The sequence below is a fragment of the Nuphar pumila genome, chromosome 3, assembly GCF_984573655.1.
Source record: "Nuphar pumila chromosome 3, dmNupPumi1.hap1.1, whole genome shotgun sequence".
NCBI lineage: Eukaryota > Viridiplantae > Streptophyta > Magnoliopsida > Nymphaeales > Nymphaeaceae > Nuphar > Nuphar pumila.
Window position 1 is genome coordinate 141418985 of NC_143251.1, and position 19000 is coordinate 141437984.

The 19000-nt window shown below is 38.9% G+C and overlaps 1 protein-coding gene across 1 annotated transcript; it reads left to right on the forward strand.

The window, feature by feature from the left end:
• Window positions 1-4752: 4752 nt before the first annotated feature.
• Window positions 4753-18505, forward strand: LOC149844148 (large ribosomal subunit protein mL101 (rPPR4)-like). Its single transcript, XM_090001042.1, has 4 exons — window positions 4753-5004; window positions 10799-12019; window positions 12101-12235; window positions 18161-18505. The coding sequence occupies exons 1-4, from the start codon at window positions 4753-4755 to the stop codon at window positions 18503-18505; spliced, it is 1953 nt and encodes a 650-aa protein (XP_089857168.1).
• Window positions 18506-19000: the final 495 nt, after the last annotated feature.

Genomic DNA, 19000 nt, shown 5'->3' on the forward strand with positions numbered 1-19000 from the left:
GTAAACGATTATCTCTTATCTTATTTTCAATAGGTGCAACGCCTACCTTCTTACGTATCTCCTCGTTCCGAATCTTATCTTTTATTGTATTTTCACACATCCATCTAAGCATACTCATCTCAGTTACACTCATTTTTTGAATATGATGTCTCTTGGCAGCCCAACATTCCGTACCATATAGCCATTTTTTGGAATTAAAAGCAAAAAGGTGCTAGCCCTAAATGAAAATTTTCCTCTTAGAAAATAGTTTTAAAAAATTCACCTTCTGATTGTGCCCAATCCTCTGCTTCCAACTACCAGGCAGCTTAATGGGATGTCATTAACGGCTTCACATATTTTCTCACGAGCGTCTCCCCAATAAACCTTCAGAACGATTACAATCTGCTCACAAGGAATTATCAATTCTCAACTTTCCCACCATGAAAGGTTTCTGATGATCAATGTTGCATTTGGCAACACATGAAATGCGACCAAGTTCATCAACTGCAATTGTGACCTTGCTAGTGTTGGGAACTTGGTAGTTCATGAACTTGGTCATGATTTCAATGGATTCCAAACAGGAAAGAAACATTCAAAAGATGGTGTTACCTCCATACGCTCTGTAGCAGAGTTGAGCAAAGCCAAGGTTTCAGGGTCAGGCTTGATCCCATACTTCTTAGCAATGTGTGGGTCCAACAGATCGCTCAGAGGGATAAAAGCTGCACATCACATAACCTAAATTAGGGGTGGGCATCGTGGTGGCCCGTCCTGGCCCGAGCGTGTTTAGAGCTTGGCCTGCCAGGTTTTAAGCGTAGTCTGGCCTGTTTACTTACGGGCCGGGTTTTGGCCAAGTTCTTAACGGGCTCGGGTTTGAAGAGCAACCCATGGCCCGGCCCATTGGCCCAATGGGCCAATGTGAAGCAAGCTGGATCCGGCCCAACACCACCCAAATCTAGTTGTAAATAGTAATAATTAACAAGTTTCCAACTTCTCATGCACCTAATTAATTGTGGATCTAGTTTTCATAAAATTAATGTAACTAATTAGGTAAATAGTAATAGTTACTAAGTTATTATGTAATAGTTAGTTTTTAAATTTTTATATTATTAAAACAATTAATAAATAACTCAGGCCCATCGGGCTTGGATGGGCCATGTATATAACAGGCCAGGTTTGGGCCTGATACTGAACAAGTACGGGCCTAAAACCTTGGCCCAAACCTGGCCCATGGTGGTCCAGGTCAGCTTGGCCCATTGGGCTGCCCGGCCGGTTGCCCACCCCTAACACAAATGTCATGATTTATCATGATTCATTTGCTTTATTTTAGAACATGTCTTGAATTAATAATTTAAATAGATTTAAGTTAAGGAAAAAACTGAATAGCATAGAGTTCATTAAAATGCACTTATATAATTTATTTATTTTCACTTCCAAAGTTTAAATTAAAAGCATGATTTTACTAAATAAAAAATTCGATCTACTTGAAAAAATACATGAAGCAAGATTGGATTCATTGGTACTGTATGCACATCTTCACTAATGAGTGACCCTTCAGTGAGCAATATTTGTTTCTAACAACTTTTAATTTAGACACTGCCCCATCGTTTTTGAAGGCCAAAAAGGATCCTATCCTATGTCAGACGATCCTATATTGATCCTAGCCGTCCAACTGATGTGTCTGGACGGTTGGGGCCAGTTCATATTAGGATGAGAACATGGACTAATCTTAGCGGTTGGTTGGACGGCTACGATTGAAAGTAAGATGGATCCCATCTTGTCATATGATTGGATCAAAGGAATGGTTTGTTAATCCTACCTACATCCAAACCAAATTGGATTCCGAATCTAATTTCCCAATATCCAATTTGGCCCAACAGAGCAATGCCCATATACACCAACCAACATGTTTACATACCCTAGCTAGGGCTAGTAAAAGAGCCCAACGAGCTGAGCTTGGGCTGTTTGGATGAGCCCATCACGAGCTGGCTCATTTAAAAAAAAAGTTTCAAGTGTTTTTTAAAGCTCTATAATATACAAAATATATAAAATATATGCATAATACATGTATAAAACATATATAATATGCATTTTATGTATATAAAATATATAATATATATAATTATAAATATAGAATATGTAAAAGGAGCTTAAGCCAATCCGATCTGGCACGTAGTATTTCCGCTCATCGAGCTCAATAACGAGCCAAGCTGAACGACTCGTCTCATTTTTTCTCGCACGGAGACAACAGAGAGTGTCCAAGCTCGGCTCCTTTCTCGCACGGAGCCAAGCCAAGTTTGAACTCATGAGAAAAAAAGAAGTCAGATCAGGTGATACGTCAAGTCACAAATTTGTTGTGTTTTGAAATCGTCACCGTTGGTAGCCTTCATCACCGTACAAACAGTGGAGCTCACCCGAAAAACTGATGTCATCATTGCACACATAGATGAAAGCTATGGACCAACTGGGGGCTTGTCTTGTCTGGCAGGAGCTGTTAGGGAAAGTCACCTTGTGTTGGTACGTTGCAAGTTCGAATCCCAATGGTATGGTTGTACTTGTATAAAGGTAGGTTTAACCCTAGCTTTCTTTGTCAAAAAAAAAAAAAAGATAAAAGCTATGGACGGTGATGGTATCTTTGTGTTTTGCCGTATCACCTGATCTGATCTATGAAGAAAGTGGACCACAAGATAACTTATTTAAAAAAAAGAAATTTATATTTTTTAAAGTTTAAAATAATAAAATTTGCAATGAAAAACCTACTAAGCCAAAGCCAGAATTGGCACATTTACAATAATTGTTTTCAAACTTGTAAGGAAACAAGATTTGAAACCCCAAGGAGGGTTGGCGTAGTAGGGTTGGGGCCTTGGCTGCTAGACCGGCAGTCAAGGTTCGACATGAACATCGATAGCGTAAGCTCCGGGGGCAGAGGTCCTAGCCTCATAGTTTTACATTGTCGGCACGGTGATTATAAGTATGGCAGGCTGAGCCAGTGCAACCAAGTCTTTGGATCAGGTGTGGTTTCTTCCGGTTATAAATCCAAAAAAAAAATAATAAGATTTGAACTATGAACTCATTGCTTGCAAGCCAAACACTTCAATTGTCTTCGTTATTTTATATGTAAAATATATTTATTATTAATTAACGAGTCTATACCAGTTGTATTTTAGTTATTCATGATCAAGCTTGAAGGGTCTATTTAACGAGTATGAGTGAGCTTTTTAGGAGCTGAACATGAGCCAAACCTCGAGCAGCTCATCTCCTTTCTCAGACCTAAAGATAAGGGTAGCAAAGAAATTCATCGGCTTGTCTGGCAGGAGCAATTAATGCAGGTCACCTTGTGTTGGGATGTTGCAAGTTCAAACCCCAAATGGTATGAATGTATAACTGGTAGGGCTCTGATAGCAGCTGAGCTCGAGGTGAACATGGTGATTCAGAAGATAGTGACAAAAGTTAAAAATGACAAAAATATTGGTAGCCAAAAACTTGTGAGAATTTGATTTTTTTTTAAATCTTGTATTTTTGAAAAATCTCAACAATAAAAAATAAATTTTTATAAGAAAATATAAATAAAACTATTTAAAAAAAAGTTACATGGTTTTTACACAATAAGTAATCGATAAAAATATAAATATCTCTTTTAAAACATGATATTTATGTTTTTGACAAAAAACTCATGAGAAATTACTGATTTTAACTTTTGGATAACTTCTCGTGATATTTGTGACTATGATTAAGAAAGGGGAAAATTATCCGGTTTGATCACAATATATTAGTTAAAAGAGGTCGGGGTAGGCCTAGGAAGACATGGATGGAGGTGATAAGAAAGGATATGAATGCTTTGAACCTCACGGAGGACATGGCATTGGATAGAAATGAATGAAGAAGAAGGATTCATGTGGAAGACCCATAATGATTTTCTTTGTTGGTTCATATCGCCGACCCCAATTGTTTTGGGATGAAGGCGTAGTTGTTGTAAACTGGAGTTAGGCAGACCCCGAACATTTAGTTTTGAACCTGCAACGTCCCAACACAAGGTGACATGCACTAGCTGCTCCTACCAGACTAGCGTAGCCGGAGCGCCCCCATTGGTAGGTGCGCTGCATCTAGCGGTACACATTTTGTGTGCAATGTGATTGCAGTTAATAGCCAGGTCAAAACCTTCCTCACACATAACTGAATTGAGACAAAGGTGCAATCACATTGCACAAATGCAATGTGCCGTTGCACCTGATCACCCTCCATCTACTGTTGTACAGCCTGCTAAAGTGAGCCCAACAAGACCTGACCTGAATCGGACCCAGTTACACCCTTAATCTTACCGCTCCTTCTTTGTGTAAAACAACCCAGGCCAGGACCTCGTCCTCTCTAAACCCAGTTTAGTCCCAAATCGGGTCTGGTTCTGTATTCATCCGGATCCGATTAGGTTCAACCGTGGCAGCCCTGGCATCTAAGGCACAATTACACGAGTCGGACACAGTATAAGCTGAGAAGGATATTATCTTAGTGTTTTTAGTATTATTTGAACACATTTCAGTAGAAATACATTTTTTTGTTATATAAACATAATTTTTTATTTATTAAAAGTTAAAAAAATTCCCTGTCACCTTATATTTTTTTTCCAAAAAAAATCAAAATTTACGTGTCGAAGTGGAGTCCGTGTCGAGTCGTACTCGTATCTTTGTGGCACAGCTAGCCCGCTGAAACTCTGCATTCCATAAACCCTGAACCCTGAACACATCGCCCCCCCCCCCCCCCCCCCACACACACACACAGCTCATGGGTAGCCTTTCAACGGCTGCGACGAAGAGCGTTCGGAGGCTGTCGACGGTCTCGGCGGCGTCGGTCGCCGCTGCGGAATCGTCGGGGGGCTCCCTCTTCCGGAGGCTCTTCGCTATAGCCGGCACTGGCGATAACGCGGCCTGCGAGCTCAACAGGTGGCTGGAAGAAGGGAAGCCGGTGAAGAAATGGGAGGTCGAGCGCTGCATCCGGAGGCTCCGCGGTTACAAAAGGTTCAAGCACGCTCTGCAGGTGAGCATCTTCCTATTCACTCAAATCATTGTTTCCGATCCCCATTTTTCTTTCGTTCTTCGTTCTTCTTAAACCGTGATTGTGGTGGGAAAATAGCTCTTTTTTCTCTTATATGGTGAACAGAATAAGCATTTGGATGTCTCTTTAGAGTAGTTTTCTCGGTCGATTTCTGTTCGAAATAGGTTGGTAGTGCACTTTTTTCATTTGAGACACGGTAATATCTGTAACTGTAGAATTTATGGGTACCATAGAGGTGCTCTTGGTAGAGGTAGAGTTGCTTTTTGTTGGGTTTTCTTTGAATGATAACAAAATCTCATGTAGACACGTAAAAAGATAAAATTGAAACTACCATGATTGTTCATAGACGAACTAAGGCTTGAAATTTCCGAGTAACTGTATTTCTTCTTCTTTCACCTTTTTCATTTTAACTTTTCAGTTCAATTATTTTTATAGTAATTATCTGATAATGAAATTATTGGGTGATCTGTCATTGTCTGTCGTGTGCAAATTTATGGAATCCTATAGAGGCGTCTGATTATGGGATGAGTTAAGGTTATGCTTGATGTTCGGTGCGATTACTGTGATAATTGACTTCTTGTATCAGTTATAGGTATTTAGGTTCATGTTGATGCATTGATTCTGATATTCTTTCAGCAAATTTTTGATGTAGAACTGATGGCTGTGCTTTGGAAACAGTTGCTGTAGATTCACCAACCTGTAGCTTGTAGATTTTTGATATGTTTGTTTCTATGTTATCTGGAACACTCATATGCGTGCATGTGGGTGGGTGGGTGTGGCTACATTTTTTAAGGTTTGATTAAAAAACCTTGGAATTTGAAGCAAAAATTTGGTTTTCTCTTGATACATAAAACCAAGTTTTAGGGAAAAGAGTAAAGCCAATACTTGAGAGTCTGGCATGTTTTTGCCGTCCTCTGGCAAGACTATGGAGAGAATTCAGTGATATTCCAGGTTTCCAATGTTTGCACAACATGCAGATAGGTAAAATCAGGGCTTTTTATTATTGAAGTGTTGAAAACTTCTTTCAAATATTAGGAAGCATGGCATGATATGTTTGAAGTGCCCATGTTGTGGAGTTTCAGATATGTTATCCTTTAACATATAAAGTATCCCAACTGTCTCCTATCTTGTCAGTGTCTGTATCCATGCCCGACACGGATATACTAGGCTGCCTCTATGGTTGTTTGTTGCCTTTGTAGCACATGCTCCACATACAGTTGGTATGCAAGCATGGTCAAGATGTCTTAGGAAAAGTTTCTTGTGTTTGTTTTTATGACAGCGGATGAGTGGATCATTTTTTGTCCTCTCTAGATCTGAACCATAGACCAAACTGAGAGTCACAAAGCCTTTGCTGCTAAAGATATGTGACATTGCAGTTTCTCACTTTCTATACTTTCATTGTGTACTTGTATGTGACTGCAAGTTTTTTCTTTTAATACGAAAAGTGTCTCCAAGAGCTGATTGGAAGTCCATTATTTCAACTTAGTGTCAGCCTTTATTTTTAATTTCTCAATACTGTGGTTTATAAAATTACAAAACCAGGTTAGTTGGACGCAAACTAAAATTTACCATTTAACATTGTTTATTTCACTCATTCATTAATTATCTATTGAAATTCATATTTTAGCTTATGCTTGTCTTTTGTTCAATAGAGATCAGTTCATGGCTTTCTTTAAAATGTATTTAGAATCTTAGATGCAATCCTTATACATTCTATTTATCTCTTTGAATGATGTTCGTGATAGTTTATTCACATCCTATAGTATGTCATGATCAAACCCAGTTCAAAACTGGGTGGTGTGTCAAACTTAGCAAAGTTGCTAGTCATTTTATAGTTTTGCCACCATAATGAAAAGAAAAATTGTCAATGAATGGGAGATTGATTAAGCTCTCCACTTATTGTTGCTAGCTGTCATATTGAATCTGTGTATAACTTAACAGGACATCCTTTTAAATTTAGGATCTATTATTGTGGAATCATGGTTACAATGTGCTCTCTCTGCAAATGCTGACATATGAATACAATGAATCAGCAGAATGAGCTTAGGTATCTTCTGTTTAATATAAAGGGTATCTTCTGTTTAATATAAAGTTTACAATGACTAGACTTGCTGCTGAATTTGATTTATGTCATTTCAGTGACCTTAATATAAAAGCGGACTTTCCCTTCATTACACAAAAAAGAAAAAGAAACTATACATTGAATTTGACATTCATTCATCTTCACTCATAAACCCTACCCATAGAAAAGTACTTGTGGCAAAAATGTTCTGTTCAATCTTAATATGAAACATCCAAAACTCTTCTGATTTTCAGTATTAAAAGAAAACTTCACTACTTTTCCAGAGAAAGAGGGAAGTAAAGAAAACTCCAACTTGCCAGTCAAAATAATTTAATACACTTCTCACATAAGATTAAAATGATAGAAAAGGAACATCCATGATGGTAGTGGTGGGAGACAAACAGGGATGCTTGTGCTCAGCTTGTTTAAGATCTGGATGAAGCTTAAGGAATCAAGTTTAAACAGAATTACGAGCTTCATTGCAAGTTTCCTGGGATTCACTGCCGTGTAATCAGAATAAAAAGCATGGGCATTGCCATATGTCACACGGACACGCCATATGGGTAGCCGTACTCGTCTCGACACGGCAAGAAATGGGTACGGGTATCTCACAGCCTGTGAGTATGCCGACCCAACCCATTTGTTTTTTGGTGTTTGATCTCTCTCTCTCTCTCTCTCTTGTTTCCCCCGGTACCAGAGAGAGAGAGAGTACCTCCTCTTCTTCTTGCAACAATTCAGAGAGAGGGGAAAGGAAGAGAGAGAGAGAGAGAGAGAGAGAGAGAGAGAGAGAGAGAGAGAGAGAGAGAGAGAGAGAGAGAGAGAGAGAGCAAAAAGGTGAAGAGCCTTTTATAAGATATGTTATATATGGATCCTAATATAATGGATCCATATATAATCCAGATCCAGACTCAAACTCTCTCTCTCTCTTTATATATATATATATATATATATATATATATATATATATATATATATATATAGCCGTGTCCCTGTACCCACATTTTTTGAAATTGCCATATCGTACCCTCCATACCCATACCCATGTGACAGGCATTGCCATTATTCTCCAATCTTGATTGCCTCTGGTAGTCAAGATGCTACTGGTGGGGTAATTTTTACAAAATAGGTTTATTTCTATCATGTTGAAATTGTTGAACGAGTAAGACATGATTTACAAAGCTTGTGAATACTAGTTCAGTTCATCTGGCTCAAACTTGATGAGCCCAGTACTTTGCATGTTTCAGGCCCAGCATGATTGGAGAGGGATGAGAATGAAAAATGGGATGAGTAGGGGATAGCCACACTACATAGTATTCCAACTAGAGCTATGAAAAATGACATTTCTAATTGGTAAGGGGGCTTGGAAAAATCTTGCTGGATAGAGCAGTAGACAGGAGCTTGGAGGCTATGTCACATGGGTGCGGGCGCGGGTGTGGGTGCGTGGATTCGGCACTTCCAAAAAACCCGGGTGCGGGGGTGCGGCAGGGGCAAAAATGTAATATATATATAATCCATTACTCAATATGTTCAAATTCAATTAGAACTATAGTTTTCTATAAAAAAAATGTACATGAACAAACAACATATTTCACGATTTCTGGTGTGAATGTTACCATCACGATTTAATCATCTGGAAAAACCAATATCCAGTAAAGCATAGCACAGTACCATAGTGTATCTAAGAAAATAAGTTGTACAGGGATTAAATATGCAACACCCCTGGACCCACGTGTGCCAAAAATACCTACAAATTCCCTATGTTATAGAATATCCATAAACACGCATAGATTTCTCTTCTAATAATTAGGAGTGTGATCAGTTACAATCTATATTGCAAATCACAACATATGTTTTAATACTTAAAAAGATAACTCCTCGACATTTCATGTTCATCACATTTTAGGTAGCATAAAATCTCATACTATCTCGACCAATATAACTCCTACTTGCATCCAAATGTACAACACCATTCATTACACATCATTACACAGTTATGATGGGATAAGAACTAAGCAAGTGAGAACAACTAATAAAACATATCCTTTGCTGTAATGCAGGTGTTGTAGACAGATTTTCGACCATGGATAAAAATGCAAACCCGCAGTCATACACAACTATACTTTGAGATACAAAAGAGAACACCGATTAGTTGAGGCAAATCGCAAACATTTTTTCAATTTTAATTTAGGATAACTAAATCACAGATTTCTATTCATGGATTTCATACAAGAAGAAAAAAAACGTTTTGTTGCCAGTACTCAGTCCGTGATTTCAATCTTCGAGTTTTTTTTTTTGGGTCCATAGCAGCCGAAATCCCCAAATCTGCCGATTTGGGGTTTACGGCAGCCCTTAAAACTCCTCTTTTGATTTGGGGTTCAAAGCAACCGAAACCCCTAAATCTGCCGATTTGGGGTTTTCGGCAGCCACTAAAACCCCTCTTTTTTTCTTTCAAAATCCTTTATATTTGGGGGGTGTTACAACCCATTGCAAACTTGAAACAAAATACACCCACAACAATCGTAGTAAACCCTACCTGTGAATCGCGGATTCCCGATTTATTTCTGATTCCCTCTTTCGGCTACCGTGAATCCAAAGGAGTCCCCTCGCCATCGTGCTCATGTGAGCCATGTGCCTTTTCACCAAATGGTGTGAGAAAGAAAGGAAAACAAGAGGGAGAGAAGTAGGGGAAGGAAGATAACGAGTGAGAGAGACAGGTAACGAGTGAGAGAGGAAGAGGATGGGGGGTTTAGAAGAGTGCGTAAGAGAGGGGCGAAACAGAAGGGAGATGGGGGTCGTGGGGGATTGTGGGGAGTGGGGGTTGGTTACCCCAACACTCCAGCGGCTGCACAACACCCCCTCCCTTTTCATAGGGCAATTTTAAAAAAAAAAAAAATCCAAAAAAATGGACCGAAATGACCCTGGGGACGGGTTGACTGCACCCGGTGCTGCACCCGCACCCGTGTCGAGTCGCGTCGACGCGGGTGTGGCACCCTGCTAGCCGAATCCCTGTTACATAGCTTGGAGGCTGTTGCTAGAGAGGATTGGAAGGAGCTTCTGGCGTTTCATGGGAAAAGGAGTCATGTTCTTGCCACTGAGAGCACTTTTGGGCTGGAAAGCTTGGGGAGCTTTACCTGAGGGAGCTCAGTGCTCATCACTGGAGAGGATAGTGGGGATCTAATGGGCTCTTTCGAAAGAGAGCAGCAAACTGTGGAGTTGAAATGCTTGCTGAAAGTGGGACAGCATGGTTTGGGGGAGGAATTCTCATTTTGCTCTTTGTCAAAATAAAGTGCAAAAAGTTCTTACAGTATTTGGCTTGCTGATTTTGCTGTTGTGAGATGAGATCCTAAGCTAGCTTGCGTTTCTTAAAAAACTTATTTTCTCCTTTGCAGCGATTTGAAGATTTTTTTCAATGTTACAATGCAGTCATGTTTTGATAATGAAATAGTAGTACTTTAAGAGAAACTGGAAACATCAGAACATATAGGGGCACACCAAATTATTCTCTCTCTTTCTGAGTAAATAAAATATTTGTTGGGGTTTTAGGTGACCTGCATCAATGGCTTTCAGGAGCATCAGATTTTGATAATTTGATCATTGTGGTCTCTGATAAGTAACCATATCTGGTTATAGGTATATTGTTGCATAATTTTTTCTGGTTGTTTCACGAGTTATTTACTTTCTCAGTGTTTCTTGGCTTTCCTTTTACGTATTCAGCTCTCTGAATGGATGGACACAAAGAAGATGAATTTGTCTCATGCAGATCATGCGGTCCACATAGATCTGCTATCAAGGACTCAAGGGGTAGATTCCGCAGAGCAGTATTTTCATGGTCTTTCCAAACGCAAAAAGAACTTGTGGACTTATGGTGCACTTCTGAGCTGTTACTGCAGGGAGAAAAAGGTAGACAAGGCAGAATCCATCTATGAGAAGATGAAGGAAGAAAATTTTGCTTCTAACACCTTAGTGTACAACAACTTGATGACTCTCTACTCAAAGACAGCACAACCGGAGCGAGTGCCTCCATTGGTACAGGAGATGAAAGAGAAGGGTCTGAAGCTTGACAACTATACTTATAGTCTCTTGATGAACAGCTATGCTGCATTGAACGACGTTGAAGGGGTGGAGAGGGTTATAGAAGAAATGAAGAGATCGGGCAAGGTCATTGGTGGTTGGTCCACATACATCAATTTGGCAGCAATTTATGTCAAAGCCGGCTTGTTTGAGAAGGCAGAATCTACTCTTAAAGAGGTTGAAAAGATCGGCAACATCAAAGATAGGGAATTTTTCCATTTTGTCATGACTCTGTATGCAGGCATGGGTAAATCTTCAGAGCTTTATAGGATATGGGACTCTTTAAGATCAGCATTTCCAAAGCCCACCAACCTGAGCTATCTAATCATGCTTCAATCCCTGGTGAGACTAGATGATGTTTCTGGTTCCAGGACACTCTTTGATGAGTGGGAATCCAAATGCTCAAACTATGATTTTAGGCTGGCAAACGTGCTGATCTCTGTTTATATCAACTGTGAGATGATTGCGGAAGCTGAATCAATTCTCGAGGGAGCTACTAAGAAAGGAGGTGAACCCAATCACAAAACCATGGAGATATTCATGGATTACCACATGAAAAAGTCTCAATTTGATTCTGCACTGAAGTACTTGGACCAGGCAGTTTCCAAATCTGTTGGTAACTATTGGAAGATGAGGGTGGAGAAGGTGCAACCACTGCAGAAGTACTTTGAGGAAAATGGAGATGTCAACGGAGCTGAAGAGTTGTATAAGAAATTTAAGCGGACAGCAAGTCTTGAAACCAGCGTCTATGACTCGCTGCTGCGTACTTATGTAGCTGCTGGAAAGACGGAGCCCAATATGCGCAAAAGAATGGAGGCAGACAAGATCAAGGTGAATTCAGAAACGGAGAATCTGCTCAAAAAGGTTTGCCCATTGTAGTTCTCCTAAGCTGAAGGTGAACGGTCTTCGATTGTTAAAAACTATTTGCTCATTGTGAACATGAAGCCACTGGCGAAAGGAATTCATAACTTGATCTCTTTGTGGAAATCGGCAGCTGGAATCTCTGCCTCTGTACTTCTTCAGGCAATAAAGCAATTTAGTGTGATGCAGTGTTTTTCTTTTAGTAAAGTTAGCGCTGAGGTACCATTTACTGATTGAAACTTGATAATCTGATCCGATAAATACCAGTTGTTTTCTGGTCTTTCTGAGTTCTTTTAGCATTTTTTGCTGTTTCCTTTGGACCCCACGTGTATTTTTTCCTGCTACACTGTGCAGAACAGAAACTCGATTGCAGTTTAGGAATTGGCCAAACCAACTTCACCATGGATCAGCCACTGAGAGCCTACCTGAGCCCTGTATCCTGATCAAGATGCATGATGTCTCGAGTCCATAAATGAGCTGAACGAGCCAACAGGGGTGTTCAAGCTTGGCTCGTTATTGTGGCAAGCAGAACCAAGTTCGAGCTCATGGTGAACCTGAGTTAATTGAGCTGAGTTGGAATTGGCTTGTTTACAGATATATAGATTTTCTCAAAATTGGAAGTGAGAATTTTGACTCTGTACCATCTAGGCCAAGCTCAAACTGGCTCATCTACGAAATAAAAAATAATGTTTCAAAACTGTAAGCACCATGAGCATGTTTGCTTTGGTCGCATGTGGGAATGAACGATCATTGGTGAGAAAGTAGAAACAGTGACAAGGTCAATCTTATTACCAATTTTTATAAGATCCAAGGCAAAAACAATCACAGCTGGCAATAACAATCACTTGTACTTTTCTCGTGTTTGACTCACCTTGAGAAAGTATTGTGATTCTGATTTACAATGATCTTGAGAAAATCCAAGAATCACAGGGCATTTCTAACATGTCTTAGGATATTTCTTGCAAGTCATAGATTTCAAACATATAATATATATATATATATATATATATATATATATATATATATATATATATATATATATATAGAGAGAGAGAGAGAGAGAGAGAGAGAGAGAGATAGAGAGATAGAGAGAGAGAGAGAGAGAGAGAGTAATGCACTCTTCTGCCTCCTTTTCTCGTTCTATCCTGTTAGGCCCATTAAAAAATCACAGTTTTTTTGTTTGGTGGGAATAGGCTTTTGGATCCACCTGAATCTGACCTGTATAAAGGCTTTTTTGGTGATCCAAAATCAATGCCTATGAAGGCATCAATTTTTTCTGGCCCATAAAAATACATTTTTTTTTGTTAAAAATATATCATCTAAGAGTCTATTCCCACTAAATAGAGCATGCTAAACACATCTAACAGTTCAGATTTATCATAAAGGAACTATGGAGCCTAACAGGGCAGAATGAGAAAAGAGGGCCTAATGATCCAGGAAAAACTGGTACCTTCATAGCCATTGATTTTGGATCACCGTAAAAACCTGTATACAGATCAGATTATGGCGATCCAAATGCCGATTTCCACTAAACAAAACCTGTAGATCACATTTGTGGTGTTAGACGTGAGAAAAAAAAACTTCAAACTATGATTTTTAAAGGAGCCTACCGAGACCTAAACAAAAGAGGGTCTAAGGAAAACATTACTCTATATGAGAACTAAACATATTAGACCCCATTTCTCGTTCTGCCTCATTCTGCCCCCATAGGTTTTAATTGTTTTATGATAGATCTAATCCATTAGATGTGTTTAGCATGCTCAATTTAGTGGGAATCGACTCTTGGTTCATGTTTTTTCTGACAAAAAAAACATATTTTTATAAGCCAAAAACAAATTGATACCTTCATAGCCATTGATTTTGGATCTCCGGAAAAACCTTGATACAGATCAGATTCCGGCGATTCAAAAGCCGGTTTCCACTAAACAAAACCTATAGATCACATATACAGTGTTAGACGTGAGAAATAAATACTTAAAACTACTATTTTTGAAGGAGCTTAAGGAGACCTAACTAAAAAGGGGCTTAAAGAACACATATATATATTACCCGTAAAGATGCGTTTGCGCCTATTTCATGAGTTGGAACGAGTTTTAAAGGAGCTAAACATAAGCCGCTCCCATTTCTCAGTTCTACTCATGACTTAATCCTACGGCTCTATATGGTAGGTACCTTTGTTAAGTTACATAGGTCTGTTCACGCGATAACTCACGAGTACTTTTCTTGCAATAATACAGGGAAAGGTTTAAGATATAATTTCATTCTCTTAGAGATTTTCAAGCAAAAATCAAAATCATCGTGCTTAGTAAAAAGCTCATTTAAACTCGTAAAATAAGCTCAACAAACTAAACAAAAGCTATAGGTACTCAACTCATTTCGTCTCAACTCGTTAGGTAGTAATAAATATATTTTAGATATATCTTACACATATTTTATATGTAGTTTTTTAATCTTATTTCTCTCAGTTCTAAAACAATGTATTTTTTCTATGAACAAGCCAGTTTGAATTGGGCACATTTAACTCGTCGTGAGCTCGAACTTGGCTTGACTCGCCACAAGAATGAGTCACGCTTGAGCACTTCATGCTCATTTCATTCATCTCGATTACCAGCACTAAACTCGATATATATATATATATATATACCATGATACCTTGTTATGGTACACACTCTTGTTTGCATAGATCTAGCTATCAATTGATAAATCTGTATTTAACATGGTTTATGTAGTATATTTGAAGGTTTATCATGTTTAATACTTCATAAGATTCTATTTTTTTAGATGGTGAAAATCAACAGCTCGCAATGCATGAAAATGAGGATGATTTAAAAATGGTATAAAACATTATATTTGAGTCAACTTTTACATATGAAAATGTAAATAGAATATACTAAGCATGATTCAGTGGTTAAATTTTGCATTTAGAACTTAAATCTACATAAATCAAGCATGTGCCACCATGACCTATGAGTTATGATTGTAAAATACCACACACACACACACACACACACACATATATATAGGATGAACCATCCAACAAAAGAAAGGTTCAAAATCTATAATCAACAATAATCGGACAGCTCCCTTTTCTTCAATGCTTGAGCATCTCATCGATCAGACCTTATATATTTGTTGTTTATAATTTATTTAGTAAGAAATATGCTTTGCATGAAGAATTTATGACATGTAGACAAGTTTTTTGAAATGTTATATATTGAAGCTCACAATACATTTAAAACTTTACAATACAAAGTATTGTGGGCTGTTGGTCTTTAACGCATTAAAAAATGCATTTAAACATTGAAAATTCATAATCCAAAATATGTCTTACTAAATGTATGATAAAAACCCAATGAAAAACTCGATCATTAGAGAAGGAACACAGTCAATTATTATTGGTTGTAGATTTTGAACCTTTCTTTGATTGGATATATTGCTACTAATGAAGGTAAAGAATTAATGAGCTAGAAATTATAAGTGCAAGTTGTATCCACTCAATCTAAGGGAATAGATGTATTCAGCATGGTGTGTTAGCTAAGGATCAAACCTTGGATTGTGTTTTTCTGATGTAAAAATGTGATTTTTTTAGGTATAAAATTTTGACACATTGTGGGCTGTTGATTTTTGGACCCCATTAAAAACCTAATAATTACTTGTCATAATCACATGATTCAAAACAAGTTTTATACTAAACAAACCTTGTATAACAGCCAACCTCAGAAAGACGGATGCCAACAACGCTTTGCATCGTCGCTGTAGGCGTAACATCCGATACGAGTCTGGAAATCCCGATACGAATCGGATCTGTTGTATAACAAATGTATAGCTGTATTGTTATGCTTGGCTGACTCGATACCGCACGGTCTTCATAATCCGAGCCGTAAAAATAGCCCGATGCGAGTTGTAGCTTTGATGAGAAGTCGGAGGCAAAGCTGCACTATAAATACAGTAGAGCAGAGAGAGAGAGAGAGAGAGAGAGATGAGGACGAGAGGGAGGAGGATGAGGAGGGAGCTCTCGTTAGAGGAGTACGCTTCCTTCCAAGCGAAGATCGACGACAGCCATGGCCTCACCTCCGAACAACTCAACCAGGTCCTCTCTCTCTCTCATAAGATTATCATCATCATCATGATCGTGACCATCGGATCATCGTTTCCGCTATGAAAGTGAAAACTTGCTGTTATTGAAGATGATCGTGACTATTGCATCGTCATCATTTTCACGATAGATGTGAAAACTTGCTGTTGTTGAAGAATCTTCTTCTTGATCATCATATACGTCATGATGTTCATCATCATCGTCGTCGTTAGCTTCAACGTCGAAAAAAACGAAAATTAGCGGGAAAATTACGCATTGTTTCAGTTGTAGAAACAAGAAACTTGTTTCTTTTCAGTAGACGCGGTTCGATTTTAGGCATTTTGGAGCTCTGCATTAGTTATAGACTCCTTTTCCCCCTTAATTCTTCTTGAGTTTAGCGTTTAGCGTTTTTCAGTTGATCAATCGGCTTTTAGTTAGTGCTCTGCATCTCTTCTTTGTTTTCTCGTCTTTTTTCTCTTCGTCCTTTCGGTTTGATTTCAGTGCTACGTTTTGCTTTTCCTTTATTTCGACTATTATGATGCTTTCTTCGACGCGTCTTGAATCTTGCTTCTCTTCAATTTGTGCTCTTCAGATCTTAAGCATCCACGGCTTCTGCAAGATCCAGCGAGCTAAGGTATGTCCTTTTCTCTTTCGTGCATCGGTTTCCTCTCTTTCGTCTATTTCGGCCACCGCGCTGTCACTTCTTGTTTGGCTTCCTTGTGTTTTGTTTTTCTCTGAATCTCGGTATCGGAAAATTTTTCTGGCGAGGAAAGAAATAAAAATCCCGCAAGAAATTAAATATTTCGGGAAAATCTCAGGACGATACCGGTAAATATAAAACATTATAAAACAACAAATGTAAAAACTGAAAGTTATTTTGTCTGAAAAATTCTGGGAAAATATCGAAATGTGAAACAAAAATATAAAAATATAAAGGAAAATTTTGATTATATTAAAAGATTTGAAAATAAAGATAAGCCGATTTTCCATAAACGTCGTGATATTTTTCGTGATTATAACGTGATATTTTTCGTGATTATAACAGCCTTCTGAAATATCGGGAAAATTTCCGATGTTACACAGAGCTTCTGTTTGATGGCTTGAGAAAAGATTCTTGCTTTCGTTTTCTTGGAATTTTTTTAAAACCCATGGCGGTAAGTAGAAAGAGACAATATGGTTTCTTTGCTCAAGGAGGCTCACGATGTGGCAAATTGCTTCTGTCGTTTTGAAGAAGTTAGGGGACTTAATGGTACTGAACTATGGCGAAAAATATTTTCATCCATTTTTTTTCGAAATTTCCCGGGACCATGACAGAATCGACCGTTAAGTCGTTAACCGTACAAAATGGGGAAATTGACCAAATTATCCTCCTTCAGAAAGTTGCCTCGAAACTCGGGTTACTCGATCCTAGTCGTGTGTATGGGTTTCTAGTCGTCTTGACAAAAACGCAAAAAGTTTTGTGATTTAAAAATTCACATTTTTATGGCAAAAAAATACGATCCAACGGACAATTCTTACTAAATCGACCATGATGAATCCATCTATAAGATCAGATTTGATCAAAATCATAAGATTTAAGAGGGGGTATGAAGATGGGGGATGGTATAGGGGATGAGTGGAACTGAGGGCTGGTCAAATGGGTTTCACTCATCTCTCAAAGTCATCGCTATTTTCATACATCCTATTTGGGATTTCATTGATGCAAGTTGTTTTGATCAAATAGGACTCCAGAAATGTAACCTACATCATCCATGCGGGATATTTTTGGTGATTCAAAAAATCAATGGTTGACAAAAAACACAAATTTTTGTGATTTAAACATTTTATTTTTCACCAAAAATAGTCCAAGTGTCGATTCCGATTAAATAGGCCATTCTGAATCCATTTATATAAGGTCAGATTTGATCAAAACAACTTGCATCATAAGATTTCGGGGGAGGGGGGGATGAGCCATTAGCGGAACCGAGCTCTTTAAAAAAAAAATTGTCATAAATAATAAATAAAAGAGAACCCTGCTATTGTGTGAATTTTTATACAAAGGAGCTCTTAGGTTTGACCGATCTCCACAGGAAGAGATTGTGGAGGCACTGCGTTCGGTGACGCTGGTGAGCCCATTCAGGTCGACGTTGGCGATAGGGGCCAGCCCGGCCCTGCTGACGCCGGACGAAGTGGCCATGCACATTGCGGACCTCGACTGGAAGGAGTGCCAAATGGTGTCCCTCAGCTCGCTGAGGTTGGCCGCGGAAGGCGAAGAGCAGCAGTCGGCTGCAGCGCCCATCATGTCCCAGTCGGCCAGCTCCACCCTCCAGCTGCTCCCCTTCCCTAAGAAGAAGAAGAAGCGCGCCAAGCGCGCCAAGCTGATCGGGGACAGCGCGTGTCCAATGATCGATGATGGCTTGGGACTCAGCTTGTGAAGAGAGAGAGAGAAAGAGAGAGATGTGGGCCACAGAGCTACGGCTTTGCATCTGTGTATACTGGTTGAGACTTGGGATTAATAAGATAGCTTTGTTTCTTTCACGATGCAAAACAAAGGCAGCATCCCTCCAAAAAAGGATCCCATCTTTTGACATAGGATACAAAGTTTTGTGTTTGTATCCTATGTTGTTGATCCTAACCGTCCAGCTGGTGCATCTGGATGGTCAACAACAGACCACACCCAGGTGAGAATGTGGATCAATGGTAGCCGTTTGTTTGGCAGTTAGGATTGAAAGTAGGATGGAACCCATCCTATGTCAAATAATGGGATCCGCGCTTGCTTCCCTCATGAAAGGGCACTTTGATGCCTTTCCAAAAAAAAAAAAGGTGCTCACTTTGAGTGAAAAGATCAGGTGCAATATGATTGCACAAATATTTGTGCATTAAGCACCTGATCACCCTTCATCTTGGGGACAGGCCTGTCAGTTGTGGAC

Excerpts from the sequence above, each read along its gene's own strand:
- LOC149844148 (XM_090001042.1), top strand. The coding sequence starts at position 4,753 with ATGGGTAGCCTTTCAACGGCTGCGACGAAGAGCGTTCGGAGGCTGTCG. Across the intron at positions 5,005-10,798 it reads GGTTCAAGCACGCTCTGCAG|CTCTCTGAATGGATGGACAC; the intron begins GTGAGCATCTTC and ends TTACGTATTCAG. Across the intron at positions 12,020-12,100 it reads CGGAGAATCTGCTCAAAAAG|CCACTGGCGAAAGGAATTCA; the intron begins GTTTGCCCATTG and ends GTGAACATGAAG.